Below are 24,140 nucleotides of genomic sequence, written 5' to 3' on the forward strand. Positions count from 1 at the left end.
CACCACCAAGCTCCTTCCCTGGGAACTGCGCTCAGCGTCTCAGCATCAAGCTGCCATTGGTTTGAATTGTGTCTGTGAGCATCTGTGCTTTGTCTTGAATTCTGTGCATTTGTTAGGAAGATGTGCCCTAAGGTGATTGCTTCTTTGCTTTATGTCATTCTGGCTTACAAAAGGTTTCACAGCAGTGCTCTACTTTCAGATAGCGGGTGGGGGGGGGGGTTGGTGGGGGACCTATGTATCATCAAGGATGGGAAAATAGGTAAGTAAGGAAAAGACCTTTGTATGAACTTTCAAATTCTCAGGTGGTTTACAGAATGGAAGTTTTTGGTGCCCTGATCTAGTTCACCTGTCTGCTTTCAGTTAGGTTCTTTCAGTTCCGTAATTATCTGAGCTCATATCTAATTCCTTCAGAGACAGAGAGATATTATGCTCTTGGGGCAATGCATTTCAGGTCTTTTACACAGAATCAGAACACAAATCCCTCTTCTGTCATCATCCTTCTTCCCAACCCCCAAATTATAAGCAAACTAATATTAAAGAGAAGCAAACTTTTAAAATAGTCCTTCACTTTCTAGGTTTTTTTCCTCCCTCTTTTTAGCATAATTATGTCTAAATTTGCTAAAGTAACTGTAGCAAAAACATTGAAAGGAATCAAGTAAAACTGTAATTTGCTTCATCATTTTTCTGTTCCCAGATCTTAGCTAAAAGTCAGTATAGTTTGCATCCGTGTACATATATATGTATAAAGCAATAGAGCACACATGAATATTTTGTTCATTAATTTCTGTCTCTTCCTGATTTTGGTGAATATATTGTATTTTTTTTTAACATATTGCATTTGCATCCAGTAAGTAAATTAAACGCTTTAAGAGTTTTGGTCCACCTTTTTTTTTTTTTTATAAATGTATTTATTTTATTTATTTATTTTTGGCTGCGTTGGGTCTTCGTTGCTGCGAGGGGGCTTTCTCTAGTTGCGGTGAGCAGGGGCTACTCTTCACTGCGGTGCACGGGGCTTCTCATTGCTGTGGCTTCTGTTGCGGAGCACAGGCTCCAGGCGCGGACTTCAGCAGTTGTGGCTCGCGGGCTCTAGAGCGCAGGCTCAGTAGTTGTGGCGCACGGGCTTAGTTGCTCCGCGGCATGTGGGATCTTCCTGGACCAGGGCTTGAACCCATGTCCCCTGCATTGGCAGGAGGATTCTCAACCACTGCACCACCAGGGAAGCCCCACCTTTCTTTTAGTTTTTAAAAACTAACCCTTGTGCTTCCCATTTGTTTTAGCTGGGGTCTCAGCAGAAGCCATGCAGACTATTACCACTGCTCCTGACGCCTCGGGGCCAGAAGCCAAAGTCCAAGAGGAAGAGCACGACCTTGTGGATGATGACATCACCACTGGTAAGCATGATATCTTTAACGTCCAGTATTGGAAAATGCTTTTAGGTCGTTTACAGTGGGATTAAATATGTTGATGGAAAGGATGGGAACTTGCACTGATGGAGTGTTTAGTTTTTGATACCCTTTAGTGCCCTTTTTGATATTGAAGTAGAAAGAAGCAGACTGTTTATTTGGTCCAGGTTTGCTCATTGTTGCTGTAACAATGAACCCGCTAGCTGTGAATTTGATTTTCTGGGAACCTTCTAATTCAGAGGCTAGGATCATTCCTAAAGCCTTGGAACATGTAGAGGAATACACTTATTGTGTTATGAAAAGTTTTGCAATTGTAGTAGGGTAAACTGAAAATATCGAAGTTGTAATAGCAATTTATGCAACACAGGCTACATGAGGAAACTTACAGATACTCTTTGTACCTATACTATAGAAATGAATGCTGCTGTTTCAAATTACTTACATTGTTTGGGTATTGAACATTCTTATCTGTATTATTTATCACATGATCAGGCATAAGGTAAAATTTATGAAAGCCATACACTGCATATGTTCAGCCTATCTTTTTATAGGCTTAAAGCAGTTTCAATTCCTGGATCTCCAAATGCATTCAGCTCAATTTCTTTCAATGCACAGAGGATTAAAACAACCTAGTATAAATATTTTTATTGGTATTAAGAATGATGAACTCTTATTTTTGGTGTGGATGGTTGAAATGTAAAATCTGACCATATAAATCTACAACTATTGTGAAGCAAGAAGCATTAACTTAATAGTAATCAATAATTTGAAAAGAAGCATGCCCAGTAAATATCAGTAAAATTTTTAACAATAATTAAAAGGAGGGAAAAAAAAATACCAAAGGGAAGTTGTATTCTTTTTTCTCTCCCTTTTTCCTTTTAAAGCTCTGTGTAGCAGGTTCTTTACTGTTATCACCTGACTGCCCTTAAATTTCTTTCACTGGGAAGAAGTTGAGGGAGCCTTATGATCTCCCTTGAAAATTTACAAAGCCTATATTTAAAAACCTATAGACGTGTGCCACTGCTGCAGATAAGTGGTTGACTACTTTGAGGAGCATCTGGTTTTCAGCAAAAATGAGATAAAGGTGGTCGCTCTTACTTTTTAATGTATCAATTCATTGATTAAAAAAAAATCATCCACCTTAAATGTAAATTATTTTGCAAACTTCCAACTTTGCTGAAAGTCATTTGTACTTTTTAAAAACTATTTCTTTATTCAGTTTTCACTGCTTTTTAAAAAATAATGCTATAGATATGTTTTGTTACTCCCTCTAAATTTTAAAGGTTTTCTTGTCTATAAAAAGTCGTGGTTTAAATAATAGAAAGAAGTTGCCTTTGCAGTAGTATAATAGCTCAATTTGCATTCCAGAATAAAAGCTGAATTTTTGAGCTCTCGAGCAAGTATTATTAAATCAGTACATTGAAATTTTGAATTATGCTCTGCCGAAGTCACGAGACAGCATTATGGCACATGACTGTGTGCTTACTTTATTGTTAAAAAAATCAAGAAAAAATGAAAAATCTAGTTTGGAGAGTCAGTTAATGCTACATAAACTATATTTTAATCTGTAAGAGTTCAATTAAATGTATGTGATATATGGCTTTTATCAGTTGATTTACTCATTTCATGCCATGAGTACTAGAAGCAAGAATGCTCAATATCCGAAGAATTTAAATAATGAAAAAGGCTTCCTTAACATGTTGTCAGAGCAACTAGCATGGTGCAGCCTGTAGATCGTTCAGGTTACCTTTAGATTGTGTGACTTGATTAAGATGTGGTATAGATTTTTGTGAGGGTTTAGAAGAAAACCATATTTCTTTTTATTGACTAGAATCCTATATAAATTGCATTATGAAAAATATGGTAGGTGCATTGAGAGAAACCTGTTTCAAGCAAAATAATCTTATTTGGGGATAACCAGCATTGTAGAGCACAAGAGGTACTACAAAAGGGAAAACTGGCCAATTTAGCCATTCACTTTGAAAAATCTGATTTTTCCCCTGGCTGTTTAAAAGGAATTCCTCTAATAATCTCACCTCAAAACAAATAGAAATTATATCATGACAGATATTTGCTTGTATTTTGAATGAATTCTTATTTGAATGCTATAGCTAGGCTAATATACATAGTTGTATTAATTTTATTTTTGTAGTAATCTGGGGCTTAATTCTTCAATTAACTGAATTCAACAGCTGACCAAGATAGCAATTAAAATATGAAGTATAATTTAGTGCTTTTGCTATAGGCAGAATTTCATATTTGAAATTTTTCTTTTGAGTAAGAGCAAATGAGGTATGAATATTGTCTTAACGACACTTGGATCTGAGCTTGGCAGTCTTTGTTAGCGTTTGCCGTATAAAAGTAAAGAAGCATGGATAAAGCTGTGTAAGTGTTGGCGATGATCAATTGGAACTAATTAAATTTATTTGAAATGAAGAGTCTTAACTGGAAGAGAACAGCTGGAAAAACTGGGAAGAAAAAAATTGAGTCTTGATTGAGACAATTTAAACCTTCACCCTGTCATTTAAAAAATATGCCGCAGCTTCTTTCTAAATCTCTCTTTTGAAAGCTAGTATCTATTGATCGGCTCTACAAAGTAATGCCAGCATGCCTTGGTCAACACACACCCTCGGCTGTACTTAGCATTCCAGCCTAAGGTTTATCAGATTCTTTCCTTTAACCAAATGCCTTAAATTACATATCAAAGCCATATTAGCCACTTTCACAGATTAATACTGTTTTATGTAGGAAAAATATTAAAACCTATTCCTAATTTTTAAAAATATTGTATAGTATGCATGGGAAATATATTCCCCCCTCCAAGGGAATTGTTTCAGGTTTTGCAATACTCTGTATAATTAAAATCTATTTTAACAACAATAGTAGTGTTTTCTTGAAAGTAAAAAGAACGGCGTTAAGATTGTTTCTAGATTATTTATCATTTTAGAGTCACAAGAATATTATTCTATACCTGTGCATTTGCTTTTGTATGTGTACTTTTATTTTTGGTATTGCAATTTAAATGTTTATGTAGATATATAGTCAGTATTTGTAAATAACGTTATTTTCATTACAATATGAAGAGGTGATATTATGTTAATGGAGTAAATCTCACTAAAAACTGATAGACATAGAAAAAATTTTAGATAAATCATGATCTGTTTTTTTTAAGGTAGACCTTTTAGGTGAGTTTGTTAATTATCTTTATGCAGTTTTCATGGAGGTACAGGATGGCATTCTGTGTGAGGATGAAGCTGTACATCCCCTAAATGTTACATTTTAAAAATCCTCCCTTAATATCAGGTTGAAAAGAATTTTGGAAGGGTTTCACTCACAAACCTGTATGGACCCCTTTAAGAAAGTCACTGTATTCTCCTGTGGGTCATACTACAGTGTCCTACCCCTTGTTCAATATGGCAAGGACACAAACTGACCATATAACAGTGATAAAGAGTCAGGAGCCACTGACATTGTCAAAAAGAGACAACTTGGTACTAGATCAGCAGCACAGTGGACAGATTCAACTGCTCACAACAAATGAAATGATGATACATGGATTTGGATGGGTGTGTTGACTCTATTTGTTGTATTTTTTTGTAGCATTTAAATTTAATTTATAAAAAAAAAGATGAGAAATGCTATGGAAAAAGAAAAAATAGAGAAAGGTAAGATAACTTGAAAGCAGTATCAATTGTTAACTTACTTTGTACCAACCACTTTATTCTCGACACTAATAACGTTTCTTTGAAGTGTGTTCTAGTATTTGTCCAGATACACAGATGAGGAAACAAGCTCAGGGGAGGTCATGTTCATGGGACTGAAAATGAGTCCTGCCTGACTCCAGAGCTGATGTGTGGGCGTGAGCACCACCCCACACTGCCTCATAGTCTCCAACTCATTGAAGTTTGGCATCTTTTCACTGTCTTTTGAAATGGGAGATGATGTCACCATCCACCTTTATTACTTACCATAGCGAGCATAAGCCTGATATTTGCTGGCTATCTTATTGTCTAGAAGGCAAACTTGTTATTCTAAATTTAGAGCAAGAGATTCTCTCCCTTAAGGGGAAAAATCAGTATGTATTTCTCCTTTAAATGTTCTTTTAAAATTTGTTCTTTAAATTATTTAGGACTGCTATGATGTTAAGACCGTAAATACAGTTAGTGTTCATTACTAAACAGTTATTACATACATGTAAAATGAAATTTGTATTGTTCTGTCTAGCTTTTTGAAGTCACCAATATAAAACCGACACCTTAACATAGATTCACACAGCAAAGTCAACATTTCTAGTATATTAAGTTAGAGCTGAAAAGCACGTCTTGTCTGAGACTAAATATTGATCGATTAATTTTACCATTTACTGAGGCTCTGTTCATAAAATGTTTATACATTTGTTTTGACTGAAAGATAGAAAATTCATCCTGTTAAAGTAAAGATAAGCTCTAAGGAACAAAATTTAGGGCATTATATATTCAGAAATCAGAAGCACTTTCTTAGCAGAGAGACAGAGGCCTTATAATTCATAAACTAGAATAAGACTTTCTGCATTGCACCATTTCCCTTTCTCATTCTTTAATTTATAACTGACAGTATAAAGACAGTACAGATCTATATGAATTTTAAACCATTTGTTTTAAACTGTTACCACTACTCTTGTGATTGACTTCAGAATGTTAGCTACTACAAAATATGAGTTTACTGTTATTAAGATTTTGGGTAATTATAAATGACTAGTACTGTGGTTTACTTACCATGCAGTTTTCTTTTTTAAGAAAAATAAGTGTGAATTTCATAGTTTTCTGAAATATGTCTTCCAGTAATTTACCTTTGTATACATTTTTTTTAATCTGGGAGATGAAAATGTAAATTAAAATATTTTTTGCTGTTTAGTGTTTAATACTCAGTTTTAGTTATACGTTGATAGGATGTTAAGTAGAATATTTCTAAATATGGTATTTGAGAGTTGGCAGGAATATTAAAATACAGCCCAAAGTATGGCTTTTTGTCATTCATTTTCTCTTTTCATATTTTCCACTCCGGGTGATTGACTTTCCCTTTTCTTTGGTTTTAACTACCACATCCATGTTAAAGACTATCAAATCTGTATCTCCAGCCTAGGCTTGTGTTCTGAGTGTCAGATTAATATGTCCTCCTGCCCAAATGTCCCATAGATACCTAAATACCAAGTCCAAAGTGAGCTCATATTTATTTCTAAAACTCATCTCCTTTTATATTTATATCTCATAAAAGGCATCACTGAGGGTACCATTAACTGCCTAACACCCCGAACCAGAAACCAAGGAATAATCCTGGCTTTCTTACTTTCCAACATTGTCCACTGGTAGTTGGTACCAGTTCTTGTAAACTATACCTCTTAAACATCTCCCAATGATTTTCCCCTTCTCCATTTCCACGGAGAATACCTACGTCCAGACTTTAATTTTTTCTACTTTGGATTATTATTATATTCTCCGGTAAACATCTTCCTGTCTCCGTTCCCTCCCCTTCCAGTTCGTGTCTTTCATTCCTCTGAGAGTTTCAGAAGCCAGTTCATCACCTTTTACCCTCATTAAATGCTGCTTAATGGTTTCCCATTAATTATAGCGCAAAACCCAAACACCTTAGGAGATATCTAGGGCTCTTCAAATACCTGACCTCTGGCTCTAGCTTCAATGGCTGCTATAGCAATACTGAACTTAGTTTCCCCAGAGTACCCTGCTGTTTCATGACCCTTACTTTGCCTGTGCCCCTCCGTCTGGCTGGTCTGCTCTCAGTTCTCTCACATATGAGGTGAAGTTCTGAGAGTTCTCTTCAAACCCAGCGTGAGTGTCACCATCTTCCCGAAGCCCTCCTGGACCCCCTTATGTAAGATCTCCCAGTTCGTTGTATGCATTTCGGCTGTTGCACTCTGTTAAGTGACCGTTTACTTGTCCTCTGTGAGTCACGTGTGTGCATATGGCTTTTACCTCTGTGTATTTCTAGCACTAAAACAGTGCCCTGGTCCATAGCCTCTTCTCAGTAAATGTTTATTGAATGAATGATTGAATTAGTGAAGCCATATGATCACTCATTTCAAAGAGCATTCCTTATATACTATATATTTATTTATATATATTTACTATTCTTATGTAACATATGTATGTATCTCCCTAACCTCCGCACTTCTCCTTAGTGGGTATTCAATGGCTCAAAAAGTGTTTGTAACAGATCAGTGAAGGAATATAGGCTTATTTCTGGATAAGCTATCTCTTGACTTTGTGAAAATGGGATTTGGAGAAGACTTAGGAGCATAAGCAGAGAAACAGACTCTTAGGACTCTCAGAGAGTTCCCTTTTTGTGGCCTGCACTGACCAGACAGTGGCAATGTGCTTATAAACAGTGGTCTGAGCTGTCTCTTGAGGCACACTTTTCCCTCTGGTTGTGTCTCTCCCGTTGCCCTGGGAGCTGTGCCACCTCATTTCTAGGCTCAGCTCTGTCAATGAAAACCAAAATCTCTTGTGTTTTTTCTGGAACTAGAGGTACCAGAGTAGCTGTTATCCAAGAGATCCCTCTGGGGCTTGGGGCGCCACCACTGGAGAAGTAAGTGGCTTGTATGGGAGTGGGGGAGAGATGGGGAAGTGGGGAGATGCTCACGGGAGGGAGAGAAATTGAGTTTTTCCGGGATGCCTGACACTTAACCACACGCCACTAAAGAATGAGAGTGTGGAGTCCTGTTGTGTGATGGTGCACATAGTGTTTTTGTGCCATTCCCCCAGGTGCCTGCAGTCAGTCATTTAGCACTACGAAAACTTGCTTTTTATTGTCCATTGAAAATTGCAAGTTAACATACCCAGATTTATTGTGTTTAAGCTTATGTTTAAAAGCTTGGCCTGGGGTGACTTGCCTACAGAAAAGCACAAAAGGAAAAGAGGCAAGAACAAGGACAAAAACATGGCTAATAAATATCATTAGACTCTTCAGTTTCACTTTAAAACTATTTTTAGACTCTTATAGGTGGAAAATCTGCTTAATATCAATGTATTTTGACCAAGAAAGTCTTGGTTATTTAATTCATTTAAATGAATTAAATATCATAAAGAATCAGAAGTGCTATAACATACATTACTTCAGATAGCTGTTACATTGGCACCAGATCTTTTATAATGATATTTTCTAATAATAGCACTTTTATTTTTTTAATGTGTGTGTGTTGACTGCAGATAATACTTAGGCAAGGGGTTGGTCAGGTGAACAGTAGTTGATACCGTCTTAGAAACCTGTTCTAAAATAGCATGTTTAAAAATCAGGAACTTAATAGCTATCACAACAGCTCATTAGTATTTACTAAGTACCTAATAAGTATCAGGCTAGGCTCTTTTTAATCCTCACAGCTCACTGTAATTGTCCTCATTATTGCTCCCGTTTTACAAGAGAGGAAAATGAGGCACAGACTAACTTTCCACATAAAGGCCACAGATAGGAAATGGCAGAGTCAGGATTTGAATCCAGGCCATCTGCCTCTAGAGCTTGTGCTCTTAAATGGAAGTAATTATCAAAACCAGATCATTTAAAAAATCATATAAGAACAAAAAGAAACATATTCATTATGGCATGTCATTTTCTCTTTGTGTGATATAGAAACTTCTATTTTAATTTTTAACATAGTACAAGGAAATATTCAAAATGTGTAGAAAAGACATGCTGTTTTCTTAAAAAATAAACGTGGATAATTAGTATAGGAGGATAATTTTACATATTTTCTAGATAAAATTAGGATTATTTTATGTTTGTATAAAACGACATGCATAGTTTACACTAACACATACACAATATTAGAACATAAAAGCTTAAGGTTTGGTTTTTGGATTTAATAGTGTATATATTTTTTGATAGACTTAGACTCAATAGAAACAAAAAAGAAATATTTAGTTGGATAAGAATGTTGTAGCTGTTAAAAAATAAAAGCCCTCCATGGGAGTGAATAACCTTCAGGATGAACTTAAAATTTGGCCTTTTGTGAGCTGTATAATAATACCTCACGGATAAGAATGAATTTCATTAGATTGTGGCACACTATTATATATCTGTATATTACATGAATTGCCCTTATAATTGATATCAAACCCGTATGACCAAAAGTTGTAATTCACAAAAGTAATGACAGCAATGTCTCATAATTCACAGACTTTATGTCATACCTGTGAATGATTACTTTTACGTGCAAGCCATGTTAAAGGGCAAAAACAGGTTTTAAAACGGATGTGGAATTTTGAAGAGTTCTTCTCCCTGATACTTCCTAGTCACTTTTAGTACACAAAAAGATAAACTGACTACTATGCTTGAATTTTCCCATGATTTCTTGGATTAAAATTAATTGTCATGCGTAAAGGCCTTTATTCTTAATTTGAAATTTTAAATCGTAAGTGGAAGTTAGTATTTACTATTTGAGGTGAAGACAGTCATAAATCTGAATGTATTTTCTCCACATGATGTAATACACTAGAAAGAGGAGTCTTCCCTCACAGGTAGGATAAAATCAAGTGAGAATATTTACTCTTTTTTCGGGGGGAGGGGAGGATTATGGTATATCCTAAATAAAAATGCGTGCATTAAATGAAGTAAACCTAATTTAAAAGGATTCAGAGAAACTGAATTAGCTACTCTCTCTTTGCCTTTTTTGTATATACATATTTTTTTCAGTGTCGTTGGTATCCCCTGAAAAAAGTGTGAGAAATATCCAATTTGATTCAACAAAACATTAATATGCACCTTGTATTTTTCTATCAGCACATTCTGGGGAGGATTTAACAGAGCAGGCATCCTAGTTGAGAAGCTGAAGGTGAAATTTTAGAGAGAGGCTATATATTCACACATAGCTGTACACACACACACACACACACGTATGACATACATGTACCTAAGACAGACTTTAGGTAGGAGAGTTCAGAGCACTGGGGATTAGGTAAGGGTAGGAATTGCATTTGAGGTAAGCCTGCATTTGTGACAGAGGTGGAGAGACACAGGAAGAAAAACTTTTGAGCTAAAACTGTTCGTTTAGAACTTGGTTTGAAATGAAGGCTCTGTGGAGGGCTGAGAAGAGTGGCCGGGCTGGAGCTGATGGCCGGGCAGTACCGTCCAGGATGGAGGGTCTCCTGTCAGGTCAGGTGTGTTCATGTGGAATGTAGCAGATTCTACGTCCTGTGCTATGTGTTACTTTAAAGCAGGGCTTATTATTAAAGGGATTTATGATGTTGATGGTGTGTATCGGCTTCATGCCCAATGTGCTTAATTCTACTCCCATGGTTTTTCTTTTCATTCAACAGTTAGTTTTGATCACCTTCTAGGTATTGAGTACTTACTAGTTGTTGAGTGTAGGGTGGAGTTTATGCTTCAGAGGGCAACTGATGACTGGTTGTGTTTACTGTTTGTTGGGAAATTTTTACCTGAAGAACTGTTATTCATGAAGGTATAATAAACTCCTGTTACTGTGAGGCAAAACTTACATTTCATATGTACGTCTAAGAGTGAATCCATAGATTTCATGGAAACAGAAAAGCAAAGTGAAATCAGCTGGATGAAAAGCTGGTCTGCAGTAGTAAATATGTAATTAGAATATTTTTAGAATAAATATGGTTACAGCATAGGCCCTGATAGCTCATTCTCTGTGTTCACATTTCAGCTTCCCTGCTTATTCACTGTGTGGCCTTGTGCAAGTTACTTGACCATGCCAAGCCTCAATTTTCTCACCTGAAATCTGAGGATAGTGAGATTGTTAGAGGATTAAATGAGATGATGCATGTAAGCTTCTTAGTAGAACAATTGGCACATAATAAGTGCTCGAGAAATATTATATGCCCCCTCCCTTCCTTCCCCCCCTCCCCATTACCACCATCATCCTTAAGTGATTTGCTTTAATAAATAGAATAAATGGTTTGTAACTAACTTATAAATTAGTTCTTCCTGATGACTTGGTGATGTTTTTCTAGGTAGTTTGATCATCACTCCCAGGGATATAAAATTACTAGATAAATTTACACTTTATAGATAGAGAAATAAGCTGCATCCAAACTTCTGTGCATATTTTTAGAAATTCCTAAAAGCTGGTTCATGAAATATAGATGAATTATTATATTTTCTTAAACACTTTTATATGGCTTCTTTTACCACATTTATTGTCTGAGTTGAATCTGACTGAGAAGAGTGAATCATTTATAAAATAGAAATAATGACAGCTTGAAAAGATACTTAAGGTAGCTAAGGGAGAGTTAATTTGCATATTCAAACCCATGTTTGGCCAGTGGTGATCAGTGAGGGATGGGAGAGAGACAGTGATGCTGAAAAGCTTTCTGAGGAATCTGATGCAGCCATTGAGCTGGGAGTCACTGCTAGACTTAGGAAAGCATATTTAAAAGACGATAAAACTAACACAACATTGTAAATCAACTATACTCCAATAAAAATTTTAAAAAAAAAAGGCGATAAAATGTAAAGGATAAAAGGAAGTCTTCACATACTGTCATTAATAGTCTTGCCAAGAAAGAAAAAGGAGAAACATTTAAAGCAGCTGTCATACTTGCAAAGGATGCTTATGTTTTAGCTGAGGTTTTTAAAAGGTATGTTCTAGATATTTGGCAAGCTCATGTTTTACTTCCTAGGCTGGCTTGATTTCTCCTCCCTAGCCTGTTTCCCTATATTGCAGATTTGTACAACTGGGTGAGATTTTGGAGGTAAATTATTGAAAGGTATAGAAAACCAAGTTAGCAACAGCAACAAAAGATAATTATTAACTGCACAGAAGAAAAAAATAAGTAGTACTGAAAAAGATATCATGATTGACCAACCACATGGTTAAGCTGTGATAGCATGCACATCTTCATGAAAATGTAAACATTGATGATGATATCATAGTTTTAATAGGAATTATGATATGATAAATTGGGAGGCAGAGGAAGAAGGCAGAAGACAGATTGTGTGTGAATGTGGTGTGTGCATGAGTGAATCTGTGTACGTGTGAGAGTGAATATGGGGGGGTGGTGTGTGTGTGAATGAATGAGACACATGTAAGTAATATGTGAAGGAGAACCCAGTTTTCATTGACTGTAATGGGGAATCATAAGCCTAAAGATAAGATAAGCCTAAAACTGAAAAATTAGAAGTAGCAACACGGGATTTTCTAAAAGAGCCCAAAGTGGTTGTTTTGGCAGAGCAGAAAATGGGGATGGGATTGAGGGGCTGTTGCTTTTTTATACTAACTTGTGGAACTGTTTGACTCTTTAAACAGGTAGAGTTTCATGAAATAAAGACTACATTTAAAAGTAAAAATAAAAAATTTAAAAACTAGGACAAGGGAGCACATAACCAAAGGTAATAGTGAAAAGTGACATGAAATGATGTCATCAAGTCTAAGCCAGAATGAGCTGGAAACAAGCGGTGTGTGTTTCTGCCCACCCCCCTTTCCATCCTTTTTTCCCAGCTGTGTTAGGTCTGGTCTTCCAATTTAACATGCCTGTTGGCAGAATTCAGTTCCTCGCAGTTGTAGGACTGAGGTCCTCAGCTCCCTGCTATCCACGGTTCCATGCCACGTGGCCCTCTCCATGGGCATTTCCCGTCAGAGCAGCTTGCTTCTTCAAAGTCAGCAGAGTAGTCTCTCTAGTGCATGCTTATTGTAACCTAATTATGAGAGTGCTGTACCATGTGACCTAATTATGGGCGTGGCATCCCATGACTTTGCTGTATTCTGTTGGTTAGAAGAAAGTCCCAGATCTCTGCCTACACAAGGGCGTAACTCATTGGGGGTTACCTTTAGGGTACTCCCACCACACACACTTATCCAGTTACGGGGTTCACTGCTTGCACTGTCATTCCTTCCATATTTTGTTTGTTGTTTGTTTGTGTGTGTGTGTGTGTGTGTGTGTGTGTGTGAGAGAGAGAGAGGGAGAGACAGAGAGGGGGAGAGAGAGAGAGAGAGAATTTCTCCTCCCATGTCCTCTGTTTGTTCTTCAACAATTTCTCCTGTGACCTAACTTCTAGACCTTTACCTCTTCCAGTTTTCTGTACCTACTCCATTTTGTCAGTGACATTCCTCAGAACTTAACATGCAGAACTGACCGTGCTACCACTAGCAGACCAGTTCAAGTTTTATGGGACTATTGCTTTCCCTTATCTGGATTCTATAATTCTGAAATTAAATTGGTTTTCTTTAGGTGGCATCCCACATTTTTGACTGCTACTAAATATGAAATCACCTAAGCTCCATTTTTACATGGAGGGCTGTTAATTCAAGTCTTCCCAATTTAGAAACAGGACTTGATATTTATCTTTTTTGATTTCTTTCTTGTTGGCTTCAGCCCATCATCCAGACTAGGAATCCTTTCTCTGCTGTTCAGTGGATCAGTTATTCCTCCAGCTCCGTGTCCTCCATGAATGTGATGAACAAGCCTTCTACATTTTCATATGCTAACTAGTTAATTGCGGACCAGGCCTCAACAAGATTCCTGCAGCACGTGGTTAGAGAGCCGCTCAACCTAGTTACCAGCCCTCACATGACTATATAGGTTTGGTTTTTCAACTCAGTACAAACCAACCCTTTTGCTATGTCACCCAATTCAGATTTCTCTATCTTGTTCATAATAATACTCCAAGAGATTTCTTCAGATGCCTTGATGAAATCAGGATACATTGTATTTATGGACAGTATAGGTTTAAGATAATGAATTTTAAATTTGTGGTATTGAGTCTAACCTACAAGCATTCAAAGGGGTTTTAAATCATCCTTGAAGTGCATTGAGTTGTAGTGTTATTGGAGATATGTAATTTTTAATTAGCAACCAACAGCACTAATCATCCTCAGGATTTTCAGGGGTCACCTTAGTCATTATTGACTGGATGATTGTCATGTGACAGAGCAGATATAACCCTCTGGCCATGGCTATCAGGAAGTCATGTACATCTCAATAATATGTAAAAATTTCTATTTCTCACTTTGCATGTGCTGTGAATTTCTTAACAAATACTTATTTATGCAATATTTATAAGAATGTGTAAATGCTTGATTTGTTTGATTTAAAACTTAGATCTTGTGTTACTAGGTTTTAAAATTAGCAAGAAGGTATAGTAAATCAGGTACATATAAGATTATTTATGCACTATATTGTGATAGAAAAATAAGAATCCAGGGCCCTCTGGTATTAATATTTTGATTGTTTGAACTTTAGATATTTGCAGTTGAATGCATATGATTCATGAAATATGTAAAGGACCTTACATATTTATAAACATATACTTTCTGAGAATAATTTCTAAATAGATATTTTTTAAAACTTCATGATTTTAATTTAAAAGAAAATGTGAAGACTAATAGAGAGCGTCGTGTGGTCAGCGTATACAAAGTAGTCAAAGCCAAACTTAACAGAGTTTTCCTTATTCTCTTCCAACGGGAGCTGGTTCTCTTTGAAGTAAAAGCAACAGGTGCAGTAACAGTACTTTCCTCTCATCTGTGGCCAGGGTTCCCCTAAATTTTGGTGAAGAGTGAAAATATAGAACAAATGAAACCATCTGCCACTCCCAGCCAGCTAGCCCCTAGCCCACTCTTGGGGACAATGCTGGTGCCACATGAGTCAGCTCCTGGACAGGATCCTGCTGGGCCTCATTTCAGAGGTTAGGGCACATCCTGTCAGCACAGATTTCAGGATGTGATTCCCTCACCGGCCAGTAATACAGAGATCAAAGAAGCTTTTAATTTGCGTTTAATTCCTCCTTGAGAAACCATCCACCATATCCAGCAAGGGCGATTGTATAAAAAACAACCACGTAAGTATGTACTTCTTTCGAAATCTGAAGTAGACATAACCTCTTCAAATGCTAAATATGAATATATTAATTCTTTCTTGGATCTCTCTTAATCTTTTTCTCATCAAATTATAAGTAAAAGAAGATAGTGTGAACAGAAAGGATTACTTTGTTTTAGATGATTTACACTTTGTAGTAATTTTCATCTCTTTGGAAGAAGCCTTTCAAATAGAACTTCTAAGAAGATGGTTTAACCCATTTGTCAACGGGAATTTTTATACCAACATATAACTTCAAATTATATAAATTAATACTATTTTCCTGAGACTATTTTTATTAGAATTTTAATAGGATTATTTAATTTTTATTTGTGTATTAATTCTTTTGTGAATTTTTACAGCTTACAAGAAAATCACTAGGTGTCTTATAGTCAGAGGTGACTGCTCAGAGCTGTGACTGATTAACATCTGTCACACAACAAACTTGCATAAGCTACTTGTCCTTTGTCAGGTTTATGAGTCGACATCTGTTTGAATGACAGATGTCAGTGCAGTTAAGACGCAGTTTAATTTGGGGGTGCTAATCTAAAAGAGGCCCACACTTTTATCGTCTGCATTTTAAAAACAAATGTAGCTATTGCCACTGATATAGTTGGCTCCTTCTTTGGTGAAGAAGCATAGCACAACACTAGTAACTCTTCGGATCAAGCTTTTTATGGATAGGACCTGTAAAGAGATCTCAAAATTAGTCATTGTGACCATTTTGTGAGTCACTGTGACCAGTCAGAAAAGAAGTCTATCGATCAGCAATGGCTGACATTTCAAAATGGCCGTGTAGTAAAATGTTATTGGATTTATTAATGTTTCTCATCAGCTGTAATCACCAACAAATTTAAGTAAAAATGTCACAAGCTGAATCTGTTTAACAATTTGCTATTGTAAAAATTTAAACAAGTTTTATAACCTCTTATTTTGATTAGTATATTAAAAAATGCCACTTTTATCAAATCATTACTAGTGGATTTAAGAAAAAAACATATGGGAAAAGTAAGTGAAAAAATAGCTTGGGAATTTGGTTTAGATATTGAAAGATTTTGATTTATTGAGAAGAAACTCACATAACATAAAGTTAACCATTTTAAAGTGAACTATTTGATTTAAGAATTGAAAGACATACTATTATATGAAAAAAAGAATTGAAAAAAAGAATAGAAAGAGCTTAACATACTAACTGTTGCATGACTGATATGTCTATATATCAATGTAAAATGAAGAATGTATCAATGTAAATTTCTGTTCAGGCAAAATTCTGAGAGAGATATTTAAGCACTTGTATCTCAATAACCAGCACGATAAACAAAAATAAGGATATTCCAAAAAGCTGTGTGATAAGGATGATGATGATCATCATCAAAAAGAAAATCTGGGTTTGCATGAATTAATTTTAAGGAACTCAGCAAGCACTCAGCATGGGAGTATAAGCTGAAATTTCTGTATCATTATAGCTTTATTTTGTTTGCCTTTTACTTCTTTATACCTGGAAGCACATTCTTTGATTCTTATTTAAGTTCTCAGGTAATCTAAAGTAGGGATATACTGCTCAGAGAATGTTATGTCTAGATTCTCTGCTGTTTATTGAACAGTATAGACTTGTTATGCCAAACTGGACCTACCACCTTTGGATGATTAAATGGCAAGAGGAAGTTAGAATGGTTTTCCCTTGACATTTTTGGGCATCTGAATTTTGGTCATGTGAATGTTAATGACTAAATTTTTACCTGCTTCTGAATTTATATCTGTTTATTTAATTTCAGCCCCAGGGCACACCCAACATTGTGGACATCAAAACTGTCCCTATAGCAGAAAGTATCCCCCCCCAATTTTTTTTCACTGATTAAATTACTTGGCAGTAATTTCAGTTTTGGTGCATGCACTCAAAACTGGAAAAAGGTGAGACACAGGCTGTGTTTTAAAAGTCAGACACAGAGATTCTCATGGATTGAAATTAGAACTGAGTGATGTCTATGTAGTCTCCATTTGAAGGAATTTAAGCCAAATATGACATCAAATGATTTGCATATTCAATATGTAGAATATGTTAACCATAAACATCACTGAATGGTTTTATGCCATTAGCTTCAATTTTTTGTTATTTTATAGTGAGATACCAGGGTTAAATGTAAAAGCTAAAAATATATAAAATATGAAATATTTTAAAGCAAGAATTCTATTACTTCAAGCAAAGACTGTATATATGCTTATTTTGAAGGTCATAAGTTTTCTCTGTAACTGGCATACATTTACTCACATAAAAACCTCAACTCATCGACCATTGCCCACTTTGTTTGTATTCTGTGCTTACTTAACAAAGCTAAACACAATGAGACCCCGTTTAATTCAACATAACATAAATTATTTTTATTATGGAAATTTTCAAGAGTACACAAAATTAGAGAGAATTATGTAATGAACATTCCTTTACTGATTTCCTACTTCAACAATTGTCAACATATAGTCAGTTTTATTTCATCTGTTTTCCCCTCCACTGGATTATTTTCCTGCAAACTCCAGATATAATTTTATCATTAATACTTTTATATGTATCTCTTATTGACAATGACTCAACTGTAATGTAGTCATTTAAAATTATTAATATTATTTCTTTAATATTGTCTAACATTTAGTCATTGTATTGACATAAATTCTGCAGCATTAGTCAAAAATTAATAATCTAGATTCTTCTGTACCTGAAAGTCTCATTAGAGAAGAAAATAACAGTATAAAGCAGAAAGCTATGGTAATTAGCCACTTACCTTTTGAGGCTGACAAACTATTTATGGCATACGATTGGGTGTACCTGGTTTTGTCCAGGTGGAGTTTTAAATGGTGAGGTGAGCTTATGGAAAAGGATACCAAAAGGATTCATAATGGCAAAGAAAGAAGCTGTGTACCACGTCTGCTAGGGCATGGAGACGAGCGGAAAGGGGATTATCCTGAGACAGAGACAAGGGGCAAAATGGAGAGATTGTGAAAAGAGAGTCATTTGTGACAGTGAGTTAGGGGGTTTCTCCAGGTAAATGATGAATTCTAAAATGGAAGAGTAATGGAGAATAATAGAAAATAGTGAGTGAATCAAAATGATCAAGAGGTATCAAAGAAAGAGAGATGTAAAAAAACGAGGTAAAAATGTTTAAATCAGTGCTCTAGGAGGGGCCTAGGCCATGGCTTTAGTTCCTCTTATTGACAGTCTCCTTCACAGGGAAGACATGCTTTATGGCTGCAGTCATAATTTCTGCCTCCAGGTAGTAACCAGACAGGTACCTCAACAGCTGGACTTCGTGACTTGACTTCCCGATGTGCCCAAGGTCACAGGTTTTTATGAGTGTGAAGTCCGGCCATGTAATGGTAAAAGGAGAACCTAGTTCATTCTCAAACAGGGCAGAAAAGGAATTTTTGTCTTCATTCTGGTATTTTGAGTTGCTGAATAAAAATATGTCGTGTCTGACTACATCACAGCATGTCTCTATAATGTGTTTATTTAGATACTCTACTTGTGTTGGCAAAACAACACCATCTTGAACCTCTTAGAATTATAAGCAGGATGTTGCTTTTTGGGTTTGGGGAAAAGGAAACAAAACTTTATTTACACTTAAACTAAGTCCAGCTTATTACTTTTAAAGATTTAACTAGAACTTGATTTTGCCAATAATCTTTTTGTTAATTTATGAAGTGTTTTTAACACCTCCAAATATAGGATACTGTTTTCTGTTTTGATGATAAAATAATCATTGTTACTATTTGTTATACCTCTCGTATTATAAACTGGATGCCTTATCTTTTCTCTTTAATCCTAACAAATTAATCAGATATATATGTTGTCTACGTTTTAGAGTTGAGGAAACTCAACCTCAGAGAGGGTCAAGTGTGTTAAAGTTCACTCAGCTTGTATGCAGAAAGGCTGGGATTCAAACTTGATCTTGTAATGCCAAAGCTTGGACTCTTTCTATTATGTCATACCACCTAATTTGTGTAACATACCTAGTATAGTGCCTGGGACATAGTTTGTGGTGGTTATTCAAAAACGGTTATTTTTCTTACCACAAACGTTGGGAAACTGATATTGGTTCTCATACAAACATATGGTCACATACATGTAAGTAACCCTGGAATGGCACAGGAATATTTTTAGGCTCTTTCTAGCCAGCTGGTCCTTCAGCTGACGAGAGAATCTGAATTAGAAGTTACTTATAATCTGTCAGTTCACTGAGTGTGTTGTATAAGAAAGCACCTTGGGTACACGCTTTCTAGTAAGAACAATTACTATCTGTTTTAGTGTCCATCTTAGAAATTTACTGCATTTTAATATTCACTCAAGTAACAAGAGGACAGTATTAGTTTTCTTTTTTTTTTTTTTTTCTTCTCAATCCAGGAAAGCTGTAGCTTTTTATTGGGCTTTTAAACAAACCAGAGGACTTTCGTCTCTAGTTGGTTAAAAGGGAATATTGCACATCCTCTCTACTGCTTTTATTTTTTATTTTTATTTTTTTAACATCTTTATTGGAGTATAATTGCTTTACAATGGTGTGTTAGTTTCTGCTGTATAACAAAGTGAATCAGCTATACATAAACATACATCCCCATATCTCCTCCCTCTTACATCTCCCTCCCACCCTCCCTATCCCACCCCTCTAGGTGGACACAAAGCATCGAGCTGATCTCCCTGTGCTATGTGGCTGCTTCCCACTAGCTATCTATTTTACACTTGGTAGTGTATATATGTCCATGCCACTCTTCCACTTCGTCCCAGCTTACCCTTCCCCCTCCTCGTATCCTCAAGGGCATTCTCTACGTCTGCATCTTTATTCCTGTCCTGCCCCTAGGTTCTTCAGAACCATTTATTTTTTTAGATTCCATATATATGTGTTAGCATACGGTATTTGTTTTTCTCTTTCTCACTTACTTCACTCTGTATGACAGTCCCTAGATCCATCCACCTTGCTACAAATAACTCAATTTCGTTTCTTTTTATGGCTGAGTAATATTCCATTGTATATATGTGCCACATCTTTATCCATTCGTCTGTCGATGGACACTTATTTTGCTTCCATATCCTGGCTATTGTAAGTAGAGCTACACTGAACATTGTGGTACATGACTCTTTTTAAATTATGGTTTTCTCAGGGTATATGCCCAGTAGTGGGATTGCTGGGTCGTATGGCAGTTCTATTTTTAGGTTTTTGAGGAACCTCCATACTGTTCTCCATAGTGGCTGTATCAGTTTACATTCCCACCAACAGTGCAAGAGGGTTCCCTTTTCTCCACACCGTCTCCAGCATTTATTGCTCGTAGATTTTTTGGTAATGACCATTCTGACCGGTGTGAGGTGATACCTCATTGCAGTTTAGATTTGCATTTCTCTAGTGATTAGTGATGTTGAGCATCCTTTCATGTGTTTGTTAGCAATCTGTCTATCTTCTTTGGAGAAATGTCTATTGAGGTCTTCTGCCCATTTTTGGATTGGGTTGTTTGTTTTTTAGATATTGAGCTGCATGAGCTGCTTGTATATTTTGGAGATTAATCCTTTGTCAGTTGCTTCATTTGCAAATATTTTCTCCCATTCTGAGGGTTCTCTTTTCATCTTGTTTATGGTTTCGTTTGCTGTGCAAAAGTTTTTTTTTTTTTTAGCATCTTTATTGGAGTATAATTGCTTTACAATGGTGTGTTAGTTTCTACTTTATAAAAAAGTGAGTCAGCTTCATTAGGTCCCATTTCTTTATTTTTGTTTTTATTTCCATTTCTCTAGGAGGTGGGTCAAAAAAGGATCTTGTTGTGATTTATGTCATGGAGTGTTCTGCCTGTGTTTTCCTCTAAGAGTTTTATAGCATCTGGCCTTACATTTAGGTCTTTAATCCATTTTGAGTTTATTTTTGTGTATAGTGTTAGGGAGTGTTGTAATTTCATTCTTTACACGTAGCTGTCCAGTTTTCCCAGCACCACTTATTGAAGAGGCTGTCTTTTCTCCATTATATATTCTTGCCTCTTTTATCAAAGATAAGGTGACCATAGGTGCGTGGGTTTATCTCTGGGCTTTCTATCCTGTTCCATTGATCTATATTTCTGTTTTTGTGCCAGTATCATACTGTCTTGATTACTGTAGCTCTGTAGTATAGTCTGAAGTCAGGGAGCCTGATTCCTCCAGCTCCATTTTTCTTCCTCAAGATTGCTTTGGCTGTTCGGGGTCTTTTGTGTTTCCATACAAATTGTGAATTTTTTTGTTCTAGTTCTGTGAAAAGTGCCATTGGCAGTTTCATAGGGATTGCATTGAATCTGTACATTGCGTTGGATAGTACAGTCATTTTCACAACGTTGCTTCTTCCAATCCAAGAACATGGTATATCTCTCCATCTGTTTGTATCATCTTTAATTTCTTTCATCAGTGTCTTACAGTTTTCCTCATACAGGTGTTTTGTCGCCTTAGGTAGGTTTATTCCTAGGTATTTTATTTTTTTTGTTGCAGTGGTAAATGGGAGTGTTTCCTTAATTTCTCTTTCAGATTTTCCATCATTAGTGTATAGGAATGCAAGAGATTTCTGTGCATTAATTTTGTATCCTGCTACTTTACCAAATTTATTAATGAGCTCTAGTAGTTTTCTGGTAGCATCTTTAGGATTCTCTATGTAGAGTATCATGTCATCTGCAAACAGTGACAGTTTTACTTCTTCTTCTCCTATTTCGATTCCTTTTATTTTTTTTTCTTCTCTGATTGCTGTGGCAAAAACTTCCAAAGCTATGTTGAATAATAATAGTGGTGAGAGTGGGCAACCTTGTCTTCTTCCTGATCTTAGAGGAAATGGTTTCAGTTTTTCACCATTGAGAACGATGTTGGCTGTGGGTTTGTCATATATGGCCTTTAATATGTTGAGGTAAGTTCCCTCTATGCCTACTTTCTGGTGGGTTTTTATCATAACTGGGTGTTGAATTTTGTCAAAAGCTTTTTCTGCATCTACTGAGATGATCATATGTTTTTTCTGCTTCAATTTGTTAATATGGTTTATCACATTGATTGATTTGTGTATATTGAAGAATCCTTGCATTCCTGGGATAAACCCCACTTGATCATGGTGTATGATCCTTTAAATGTGCTGTTGGATTCTGTTTGCTGGTATCTTTTTGAGAATTTTGGCATCTATGTTCATCAGTGATATTGGCCTATAGTTTTTTTTCTGTGGCATCTTTGTCTGGTTTTGGTATCAGGGTGATGGTGGCCTTGTAGAATAAGTTTGGGAATGTTCCTCACTCTGCTATATTTTGGAAGAGTTTGAGACGGATAGATGTTTGCTTTTCTCTAAATGTTTGTTAGAATTTGCCTGTGGAGCCATCTGGTCCTGCGCTTTTGTTTGTTGGAAGATTTTTAATCACAGTTTGAATTTCAGTGCTTGTGATTGGTCTGTTTATATTTTGTATTTCTTCCTGGTTCAGTCTTGGAAGGTTGTGCCTTTCTAAGAATTTGTCTATTTCTTCCAGGTTGTCCATTTTATTGTCATAGAGTTGCTTGTGGTAATCTCTCATGATCCTTTGTACTTTTGCAGTGTCAGTTGTTACTCTTCCTTTTTCATTTCTAATGCTGTTGATTTGAGTCTTCTCCCTTTTTTTCTTGATGAGTCTGGCTAATGGTTTATCAATCTTGTTTATCTTCTCAAAGAACCAGCTTTTAGTTTTATTGATCTTTGCTATCATTTCCTTCATTTCTTTTTCATTTATTTCTGATCTGATCTTTATGAATTTTTTCTTTCTGCTAACTTTGGGGTTTTTTTAGTCTTTCTTTCTCTAATTGCTTTAGGTGTAAAGTTAGGTTGTTTATTTGAGATGTTTCTTGTTTCTTGAGGTAGGATTATATTACTATAAACTTCCCTCTTAGAACTGTTTTTGCTGCATCCCATAGGTTTTGGGTTGTTGTGTTTTCATTGTCATTTGTTTCTAGGTATTTTTTGACTTCCTCTTTGATTTCTTCAGTGATCTGTTGGTTATTTAGTAGTGTATTGTTTAGCTTCCATGTGTTTGTATTTCTTACAATTTTCTTCCTGTAACTGGTATCTATTCTCATAGTGTTGTGGTCAGAAAAGATACTTGATTCAATTTCAATTTTCTTAAATTTACCAAGGGTTGATTTGTAACCAAAGATATGATCTATCCTGGAGAATGTTCCATAAGCACTTGAGAAGAGAGTGTAATCTGCTGTTTTTGGATGGAATATCCTCTAAATATCAATTAAGTCCATCTTGTTTAATGTATCATTTAAAGCTTGTGTTTCCTTATTTATTTTCATTTTGGATGTTCTGTCCATTGGTGAAAGTGGGGTGTTAAAGTCCCCTACTATGATTGTGTTACTGTCGATTTCCCCTTTTATGGCTGTTAGCATTTGCCTTATGTATTGAGGTGCTCCTATGTTGGGTGCATAAATATTTACAATTGTTGTATCTTCTTCTTGGATGGATCCCTTGATCATTATGTAGTGTCCTTCTTTGTCTCTTGTAATAGTCTTTATTTTAAAGTCTATTTTGTCTGATATGAGAATTGCTACTCCAGCTTTCTTTTGATTTCCATTTGCGTGGAATATCTTTTTCCATTCCCTCACTTTCAGTCTGTATGTGTCCCTGGGTCTGAAGTGGGTCTCTTGTAGACAGCATAAGTGCGGGTCTTGTTTTTGTATCCATTCAGCCCATCTATGTCTTTTGGTTGGAACATTTAATCCCTTTACATTTAAGGTAGTTATCGATATGTATGTTCCTATTACCATTTTCTTAATTGTTTTGGGTTTGTTATTATAAGTCTTTTTCTTCTCTTGTGTTTCCTGCCTTGAGAAGTTCCTTTAGCATTTGTTGTAGAGGTGGTTTGGTGGTGCTGAATTCTCTTAACGTTTGCTTATCTGTAAAGGTTTTAATTTCTCTGTCAAATCTGAATGAGATCT

General features: G+C 35.9%; 1 protein-coding gene across 4 annotated transcripts in view; it reads left to right on the top strand.

Annotated features, from left to right (window-relative positions):
- WDR7 (WD repeat domain 7) overlaps positions 1-24,140 on the top strand; it is a 357,939-nt gene that overhangs the window by 152,110 nt on the left and 181,689 nt on the right. For all 4 annotated transcript variants that reach the window (XM_059894160.1, XM_059894163.1, XM_059894162.1 and 1 more), the window contains one exon: positions 1,278-1,391. In XM_059894160.1, the coding sequence (XP_059750143.1) occupies positions 1,278-1,391 (114 nt within the window). The remainder of the gene's footprint in view (positions 1-1,277; positions 1,392-24,140) is intronic.

The sequence above is a fragment of the Balaenoptera ricei genome, chromosome 14, assembly GCF_028023285.1.
Source record: "Balaenoptera ricei isolate mBalRic1 chromosome 14, mBalRic1.hap2, whole genome shotgun sequence".
Lineage (NCBI taxonomy): Eukaryota > Metazoa > Chordata > Mammalia > Artiodactyla > Balaenopteridae > Balaenoptera > Balaenoptera ricei.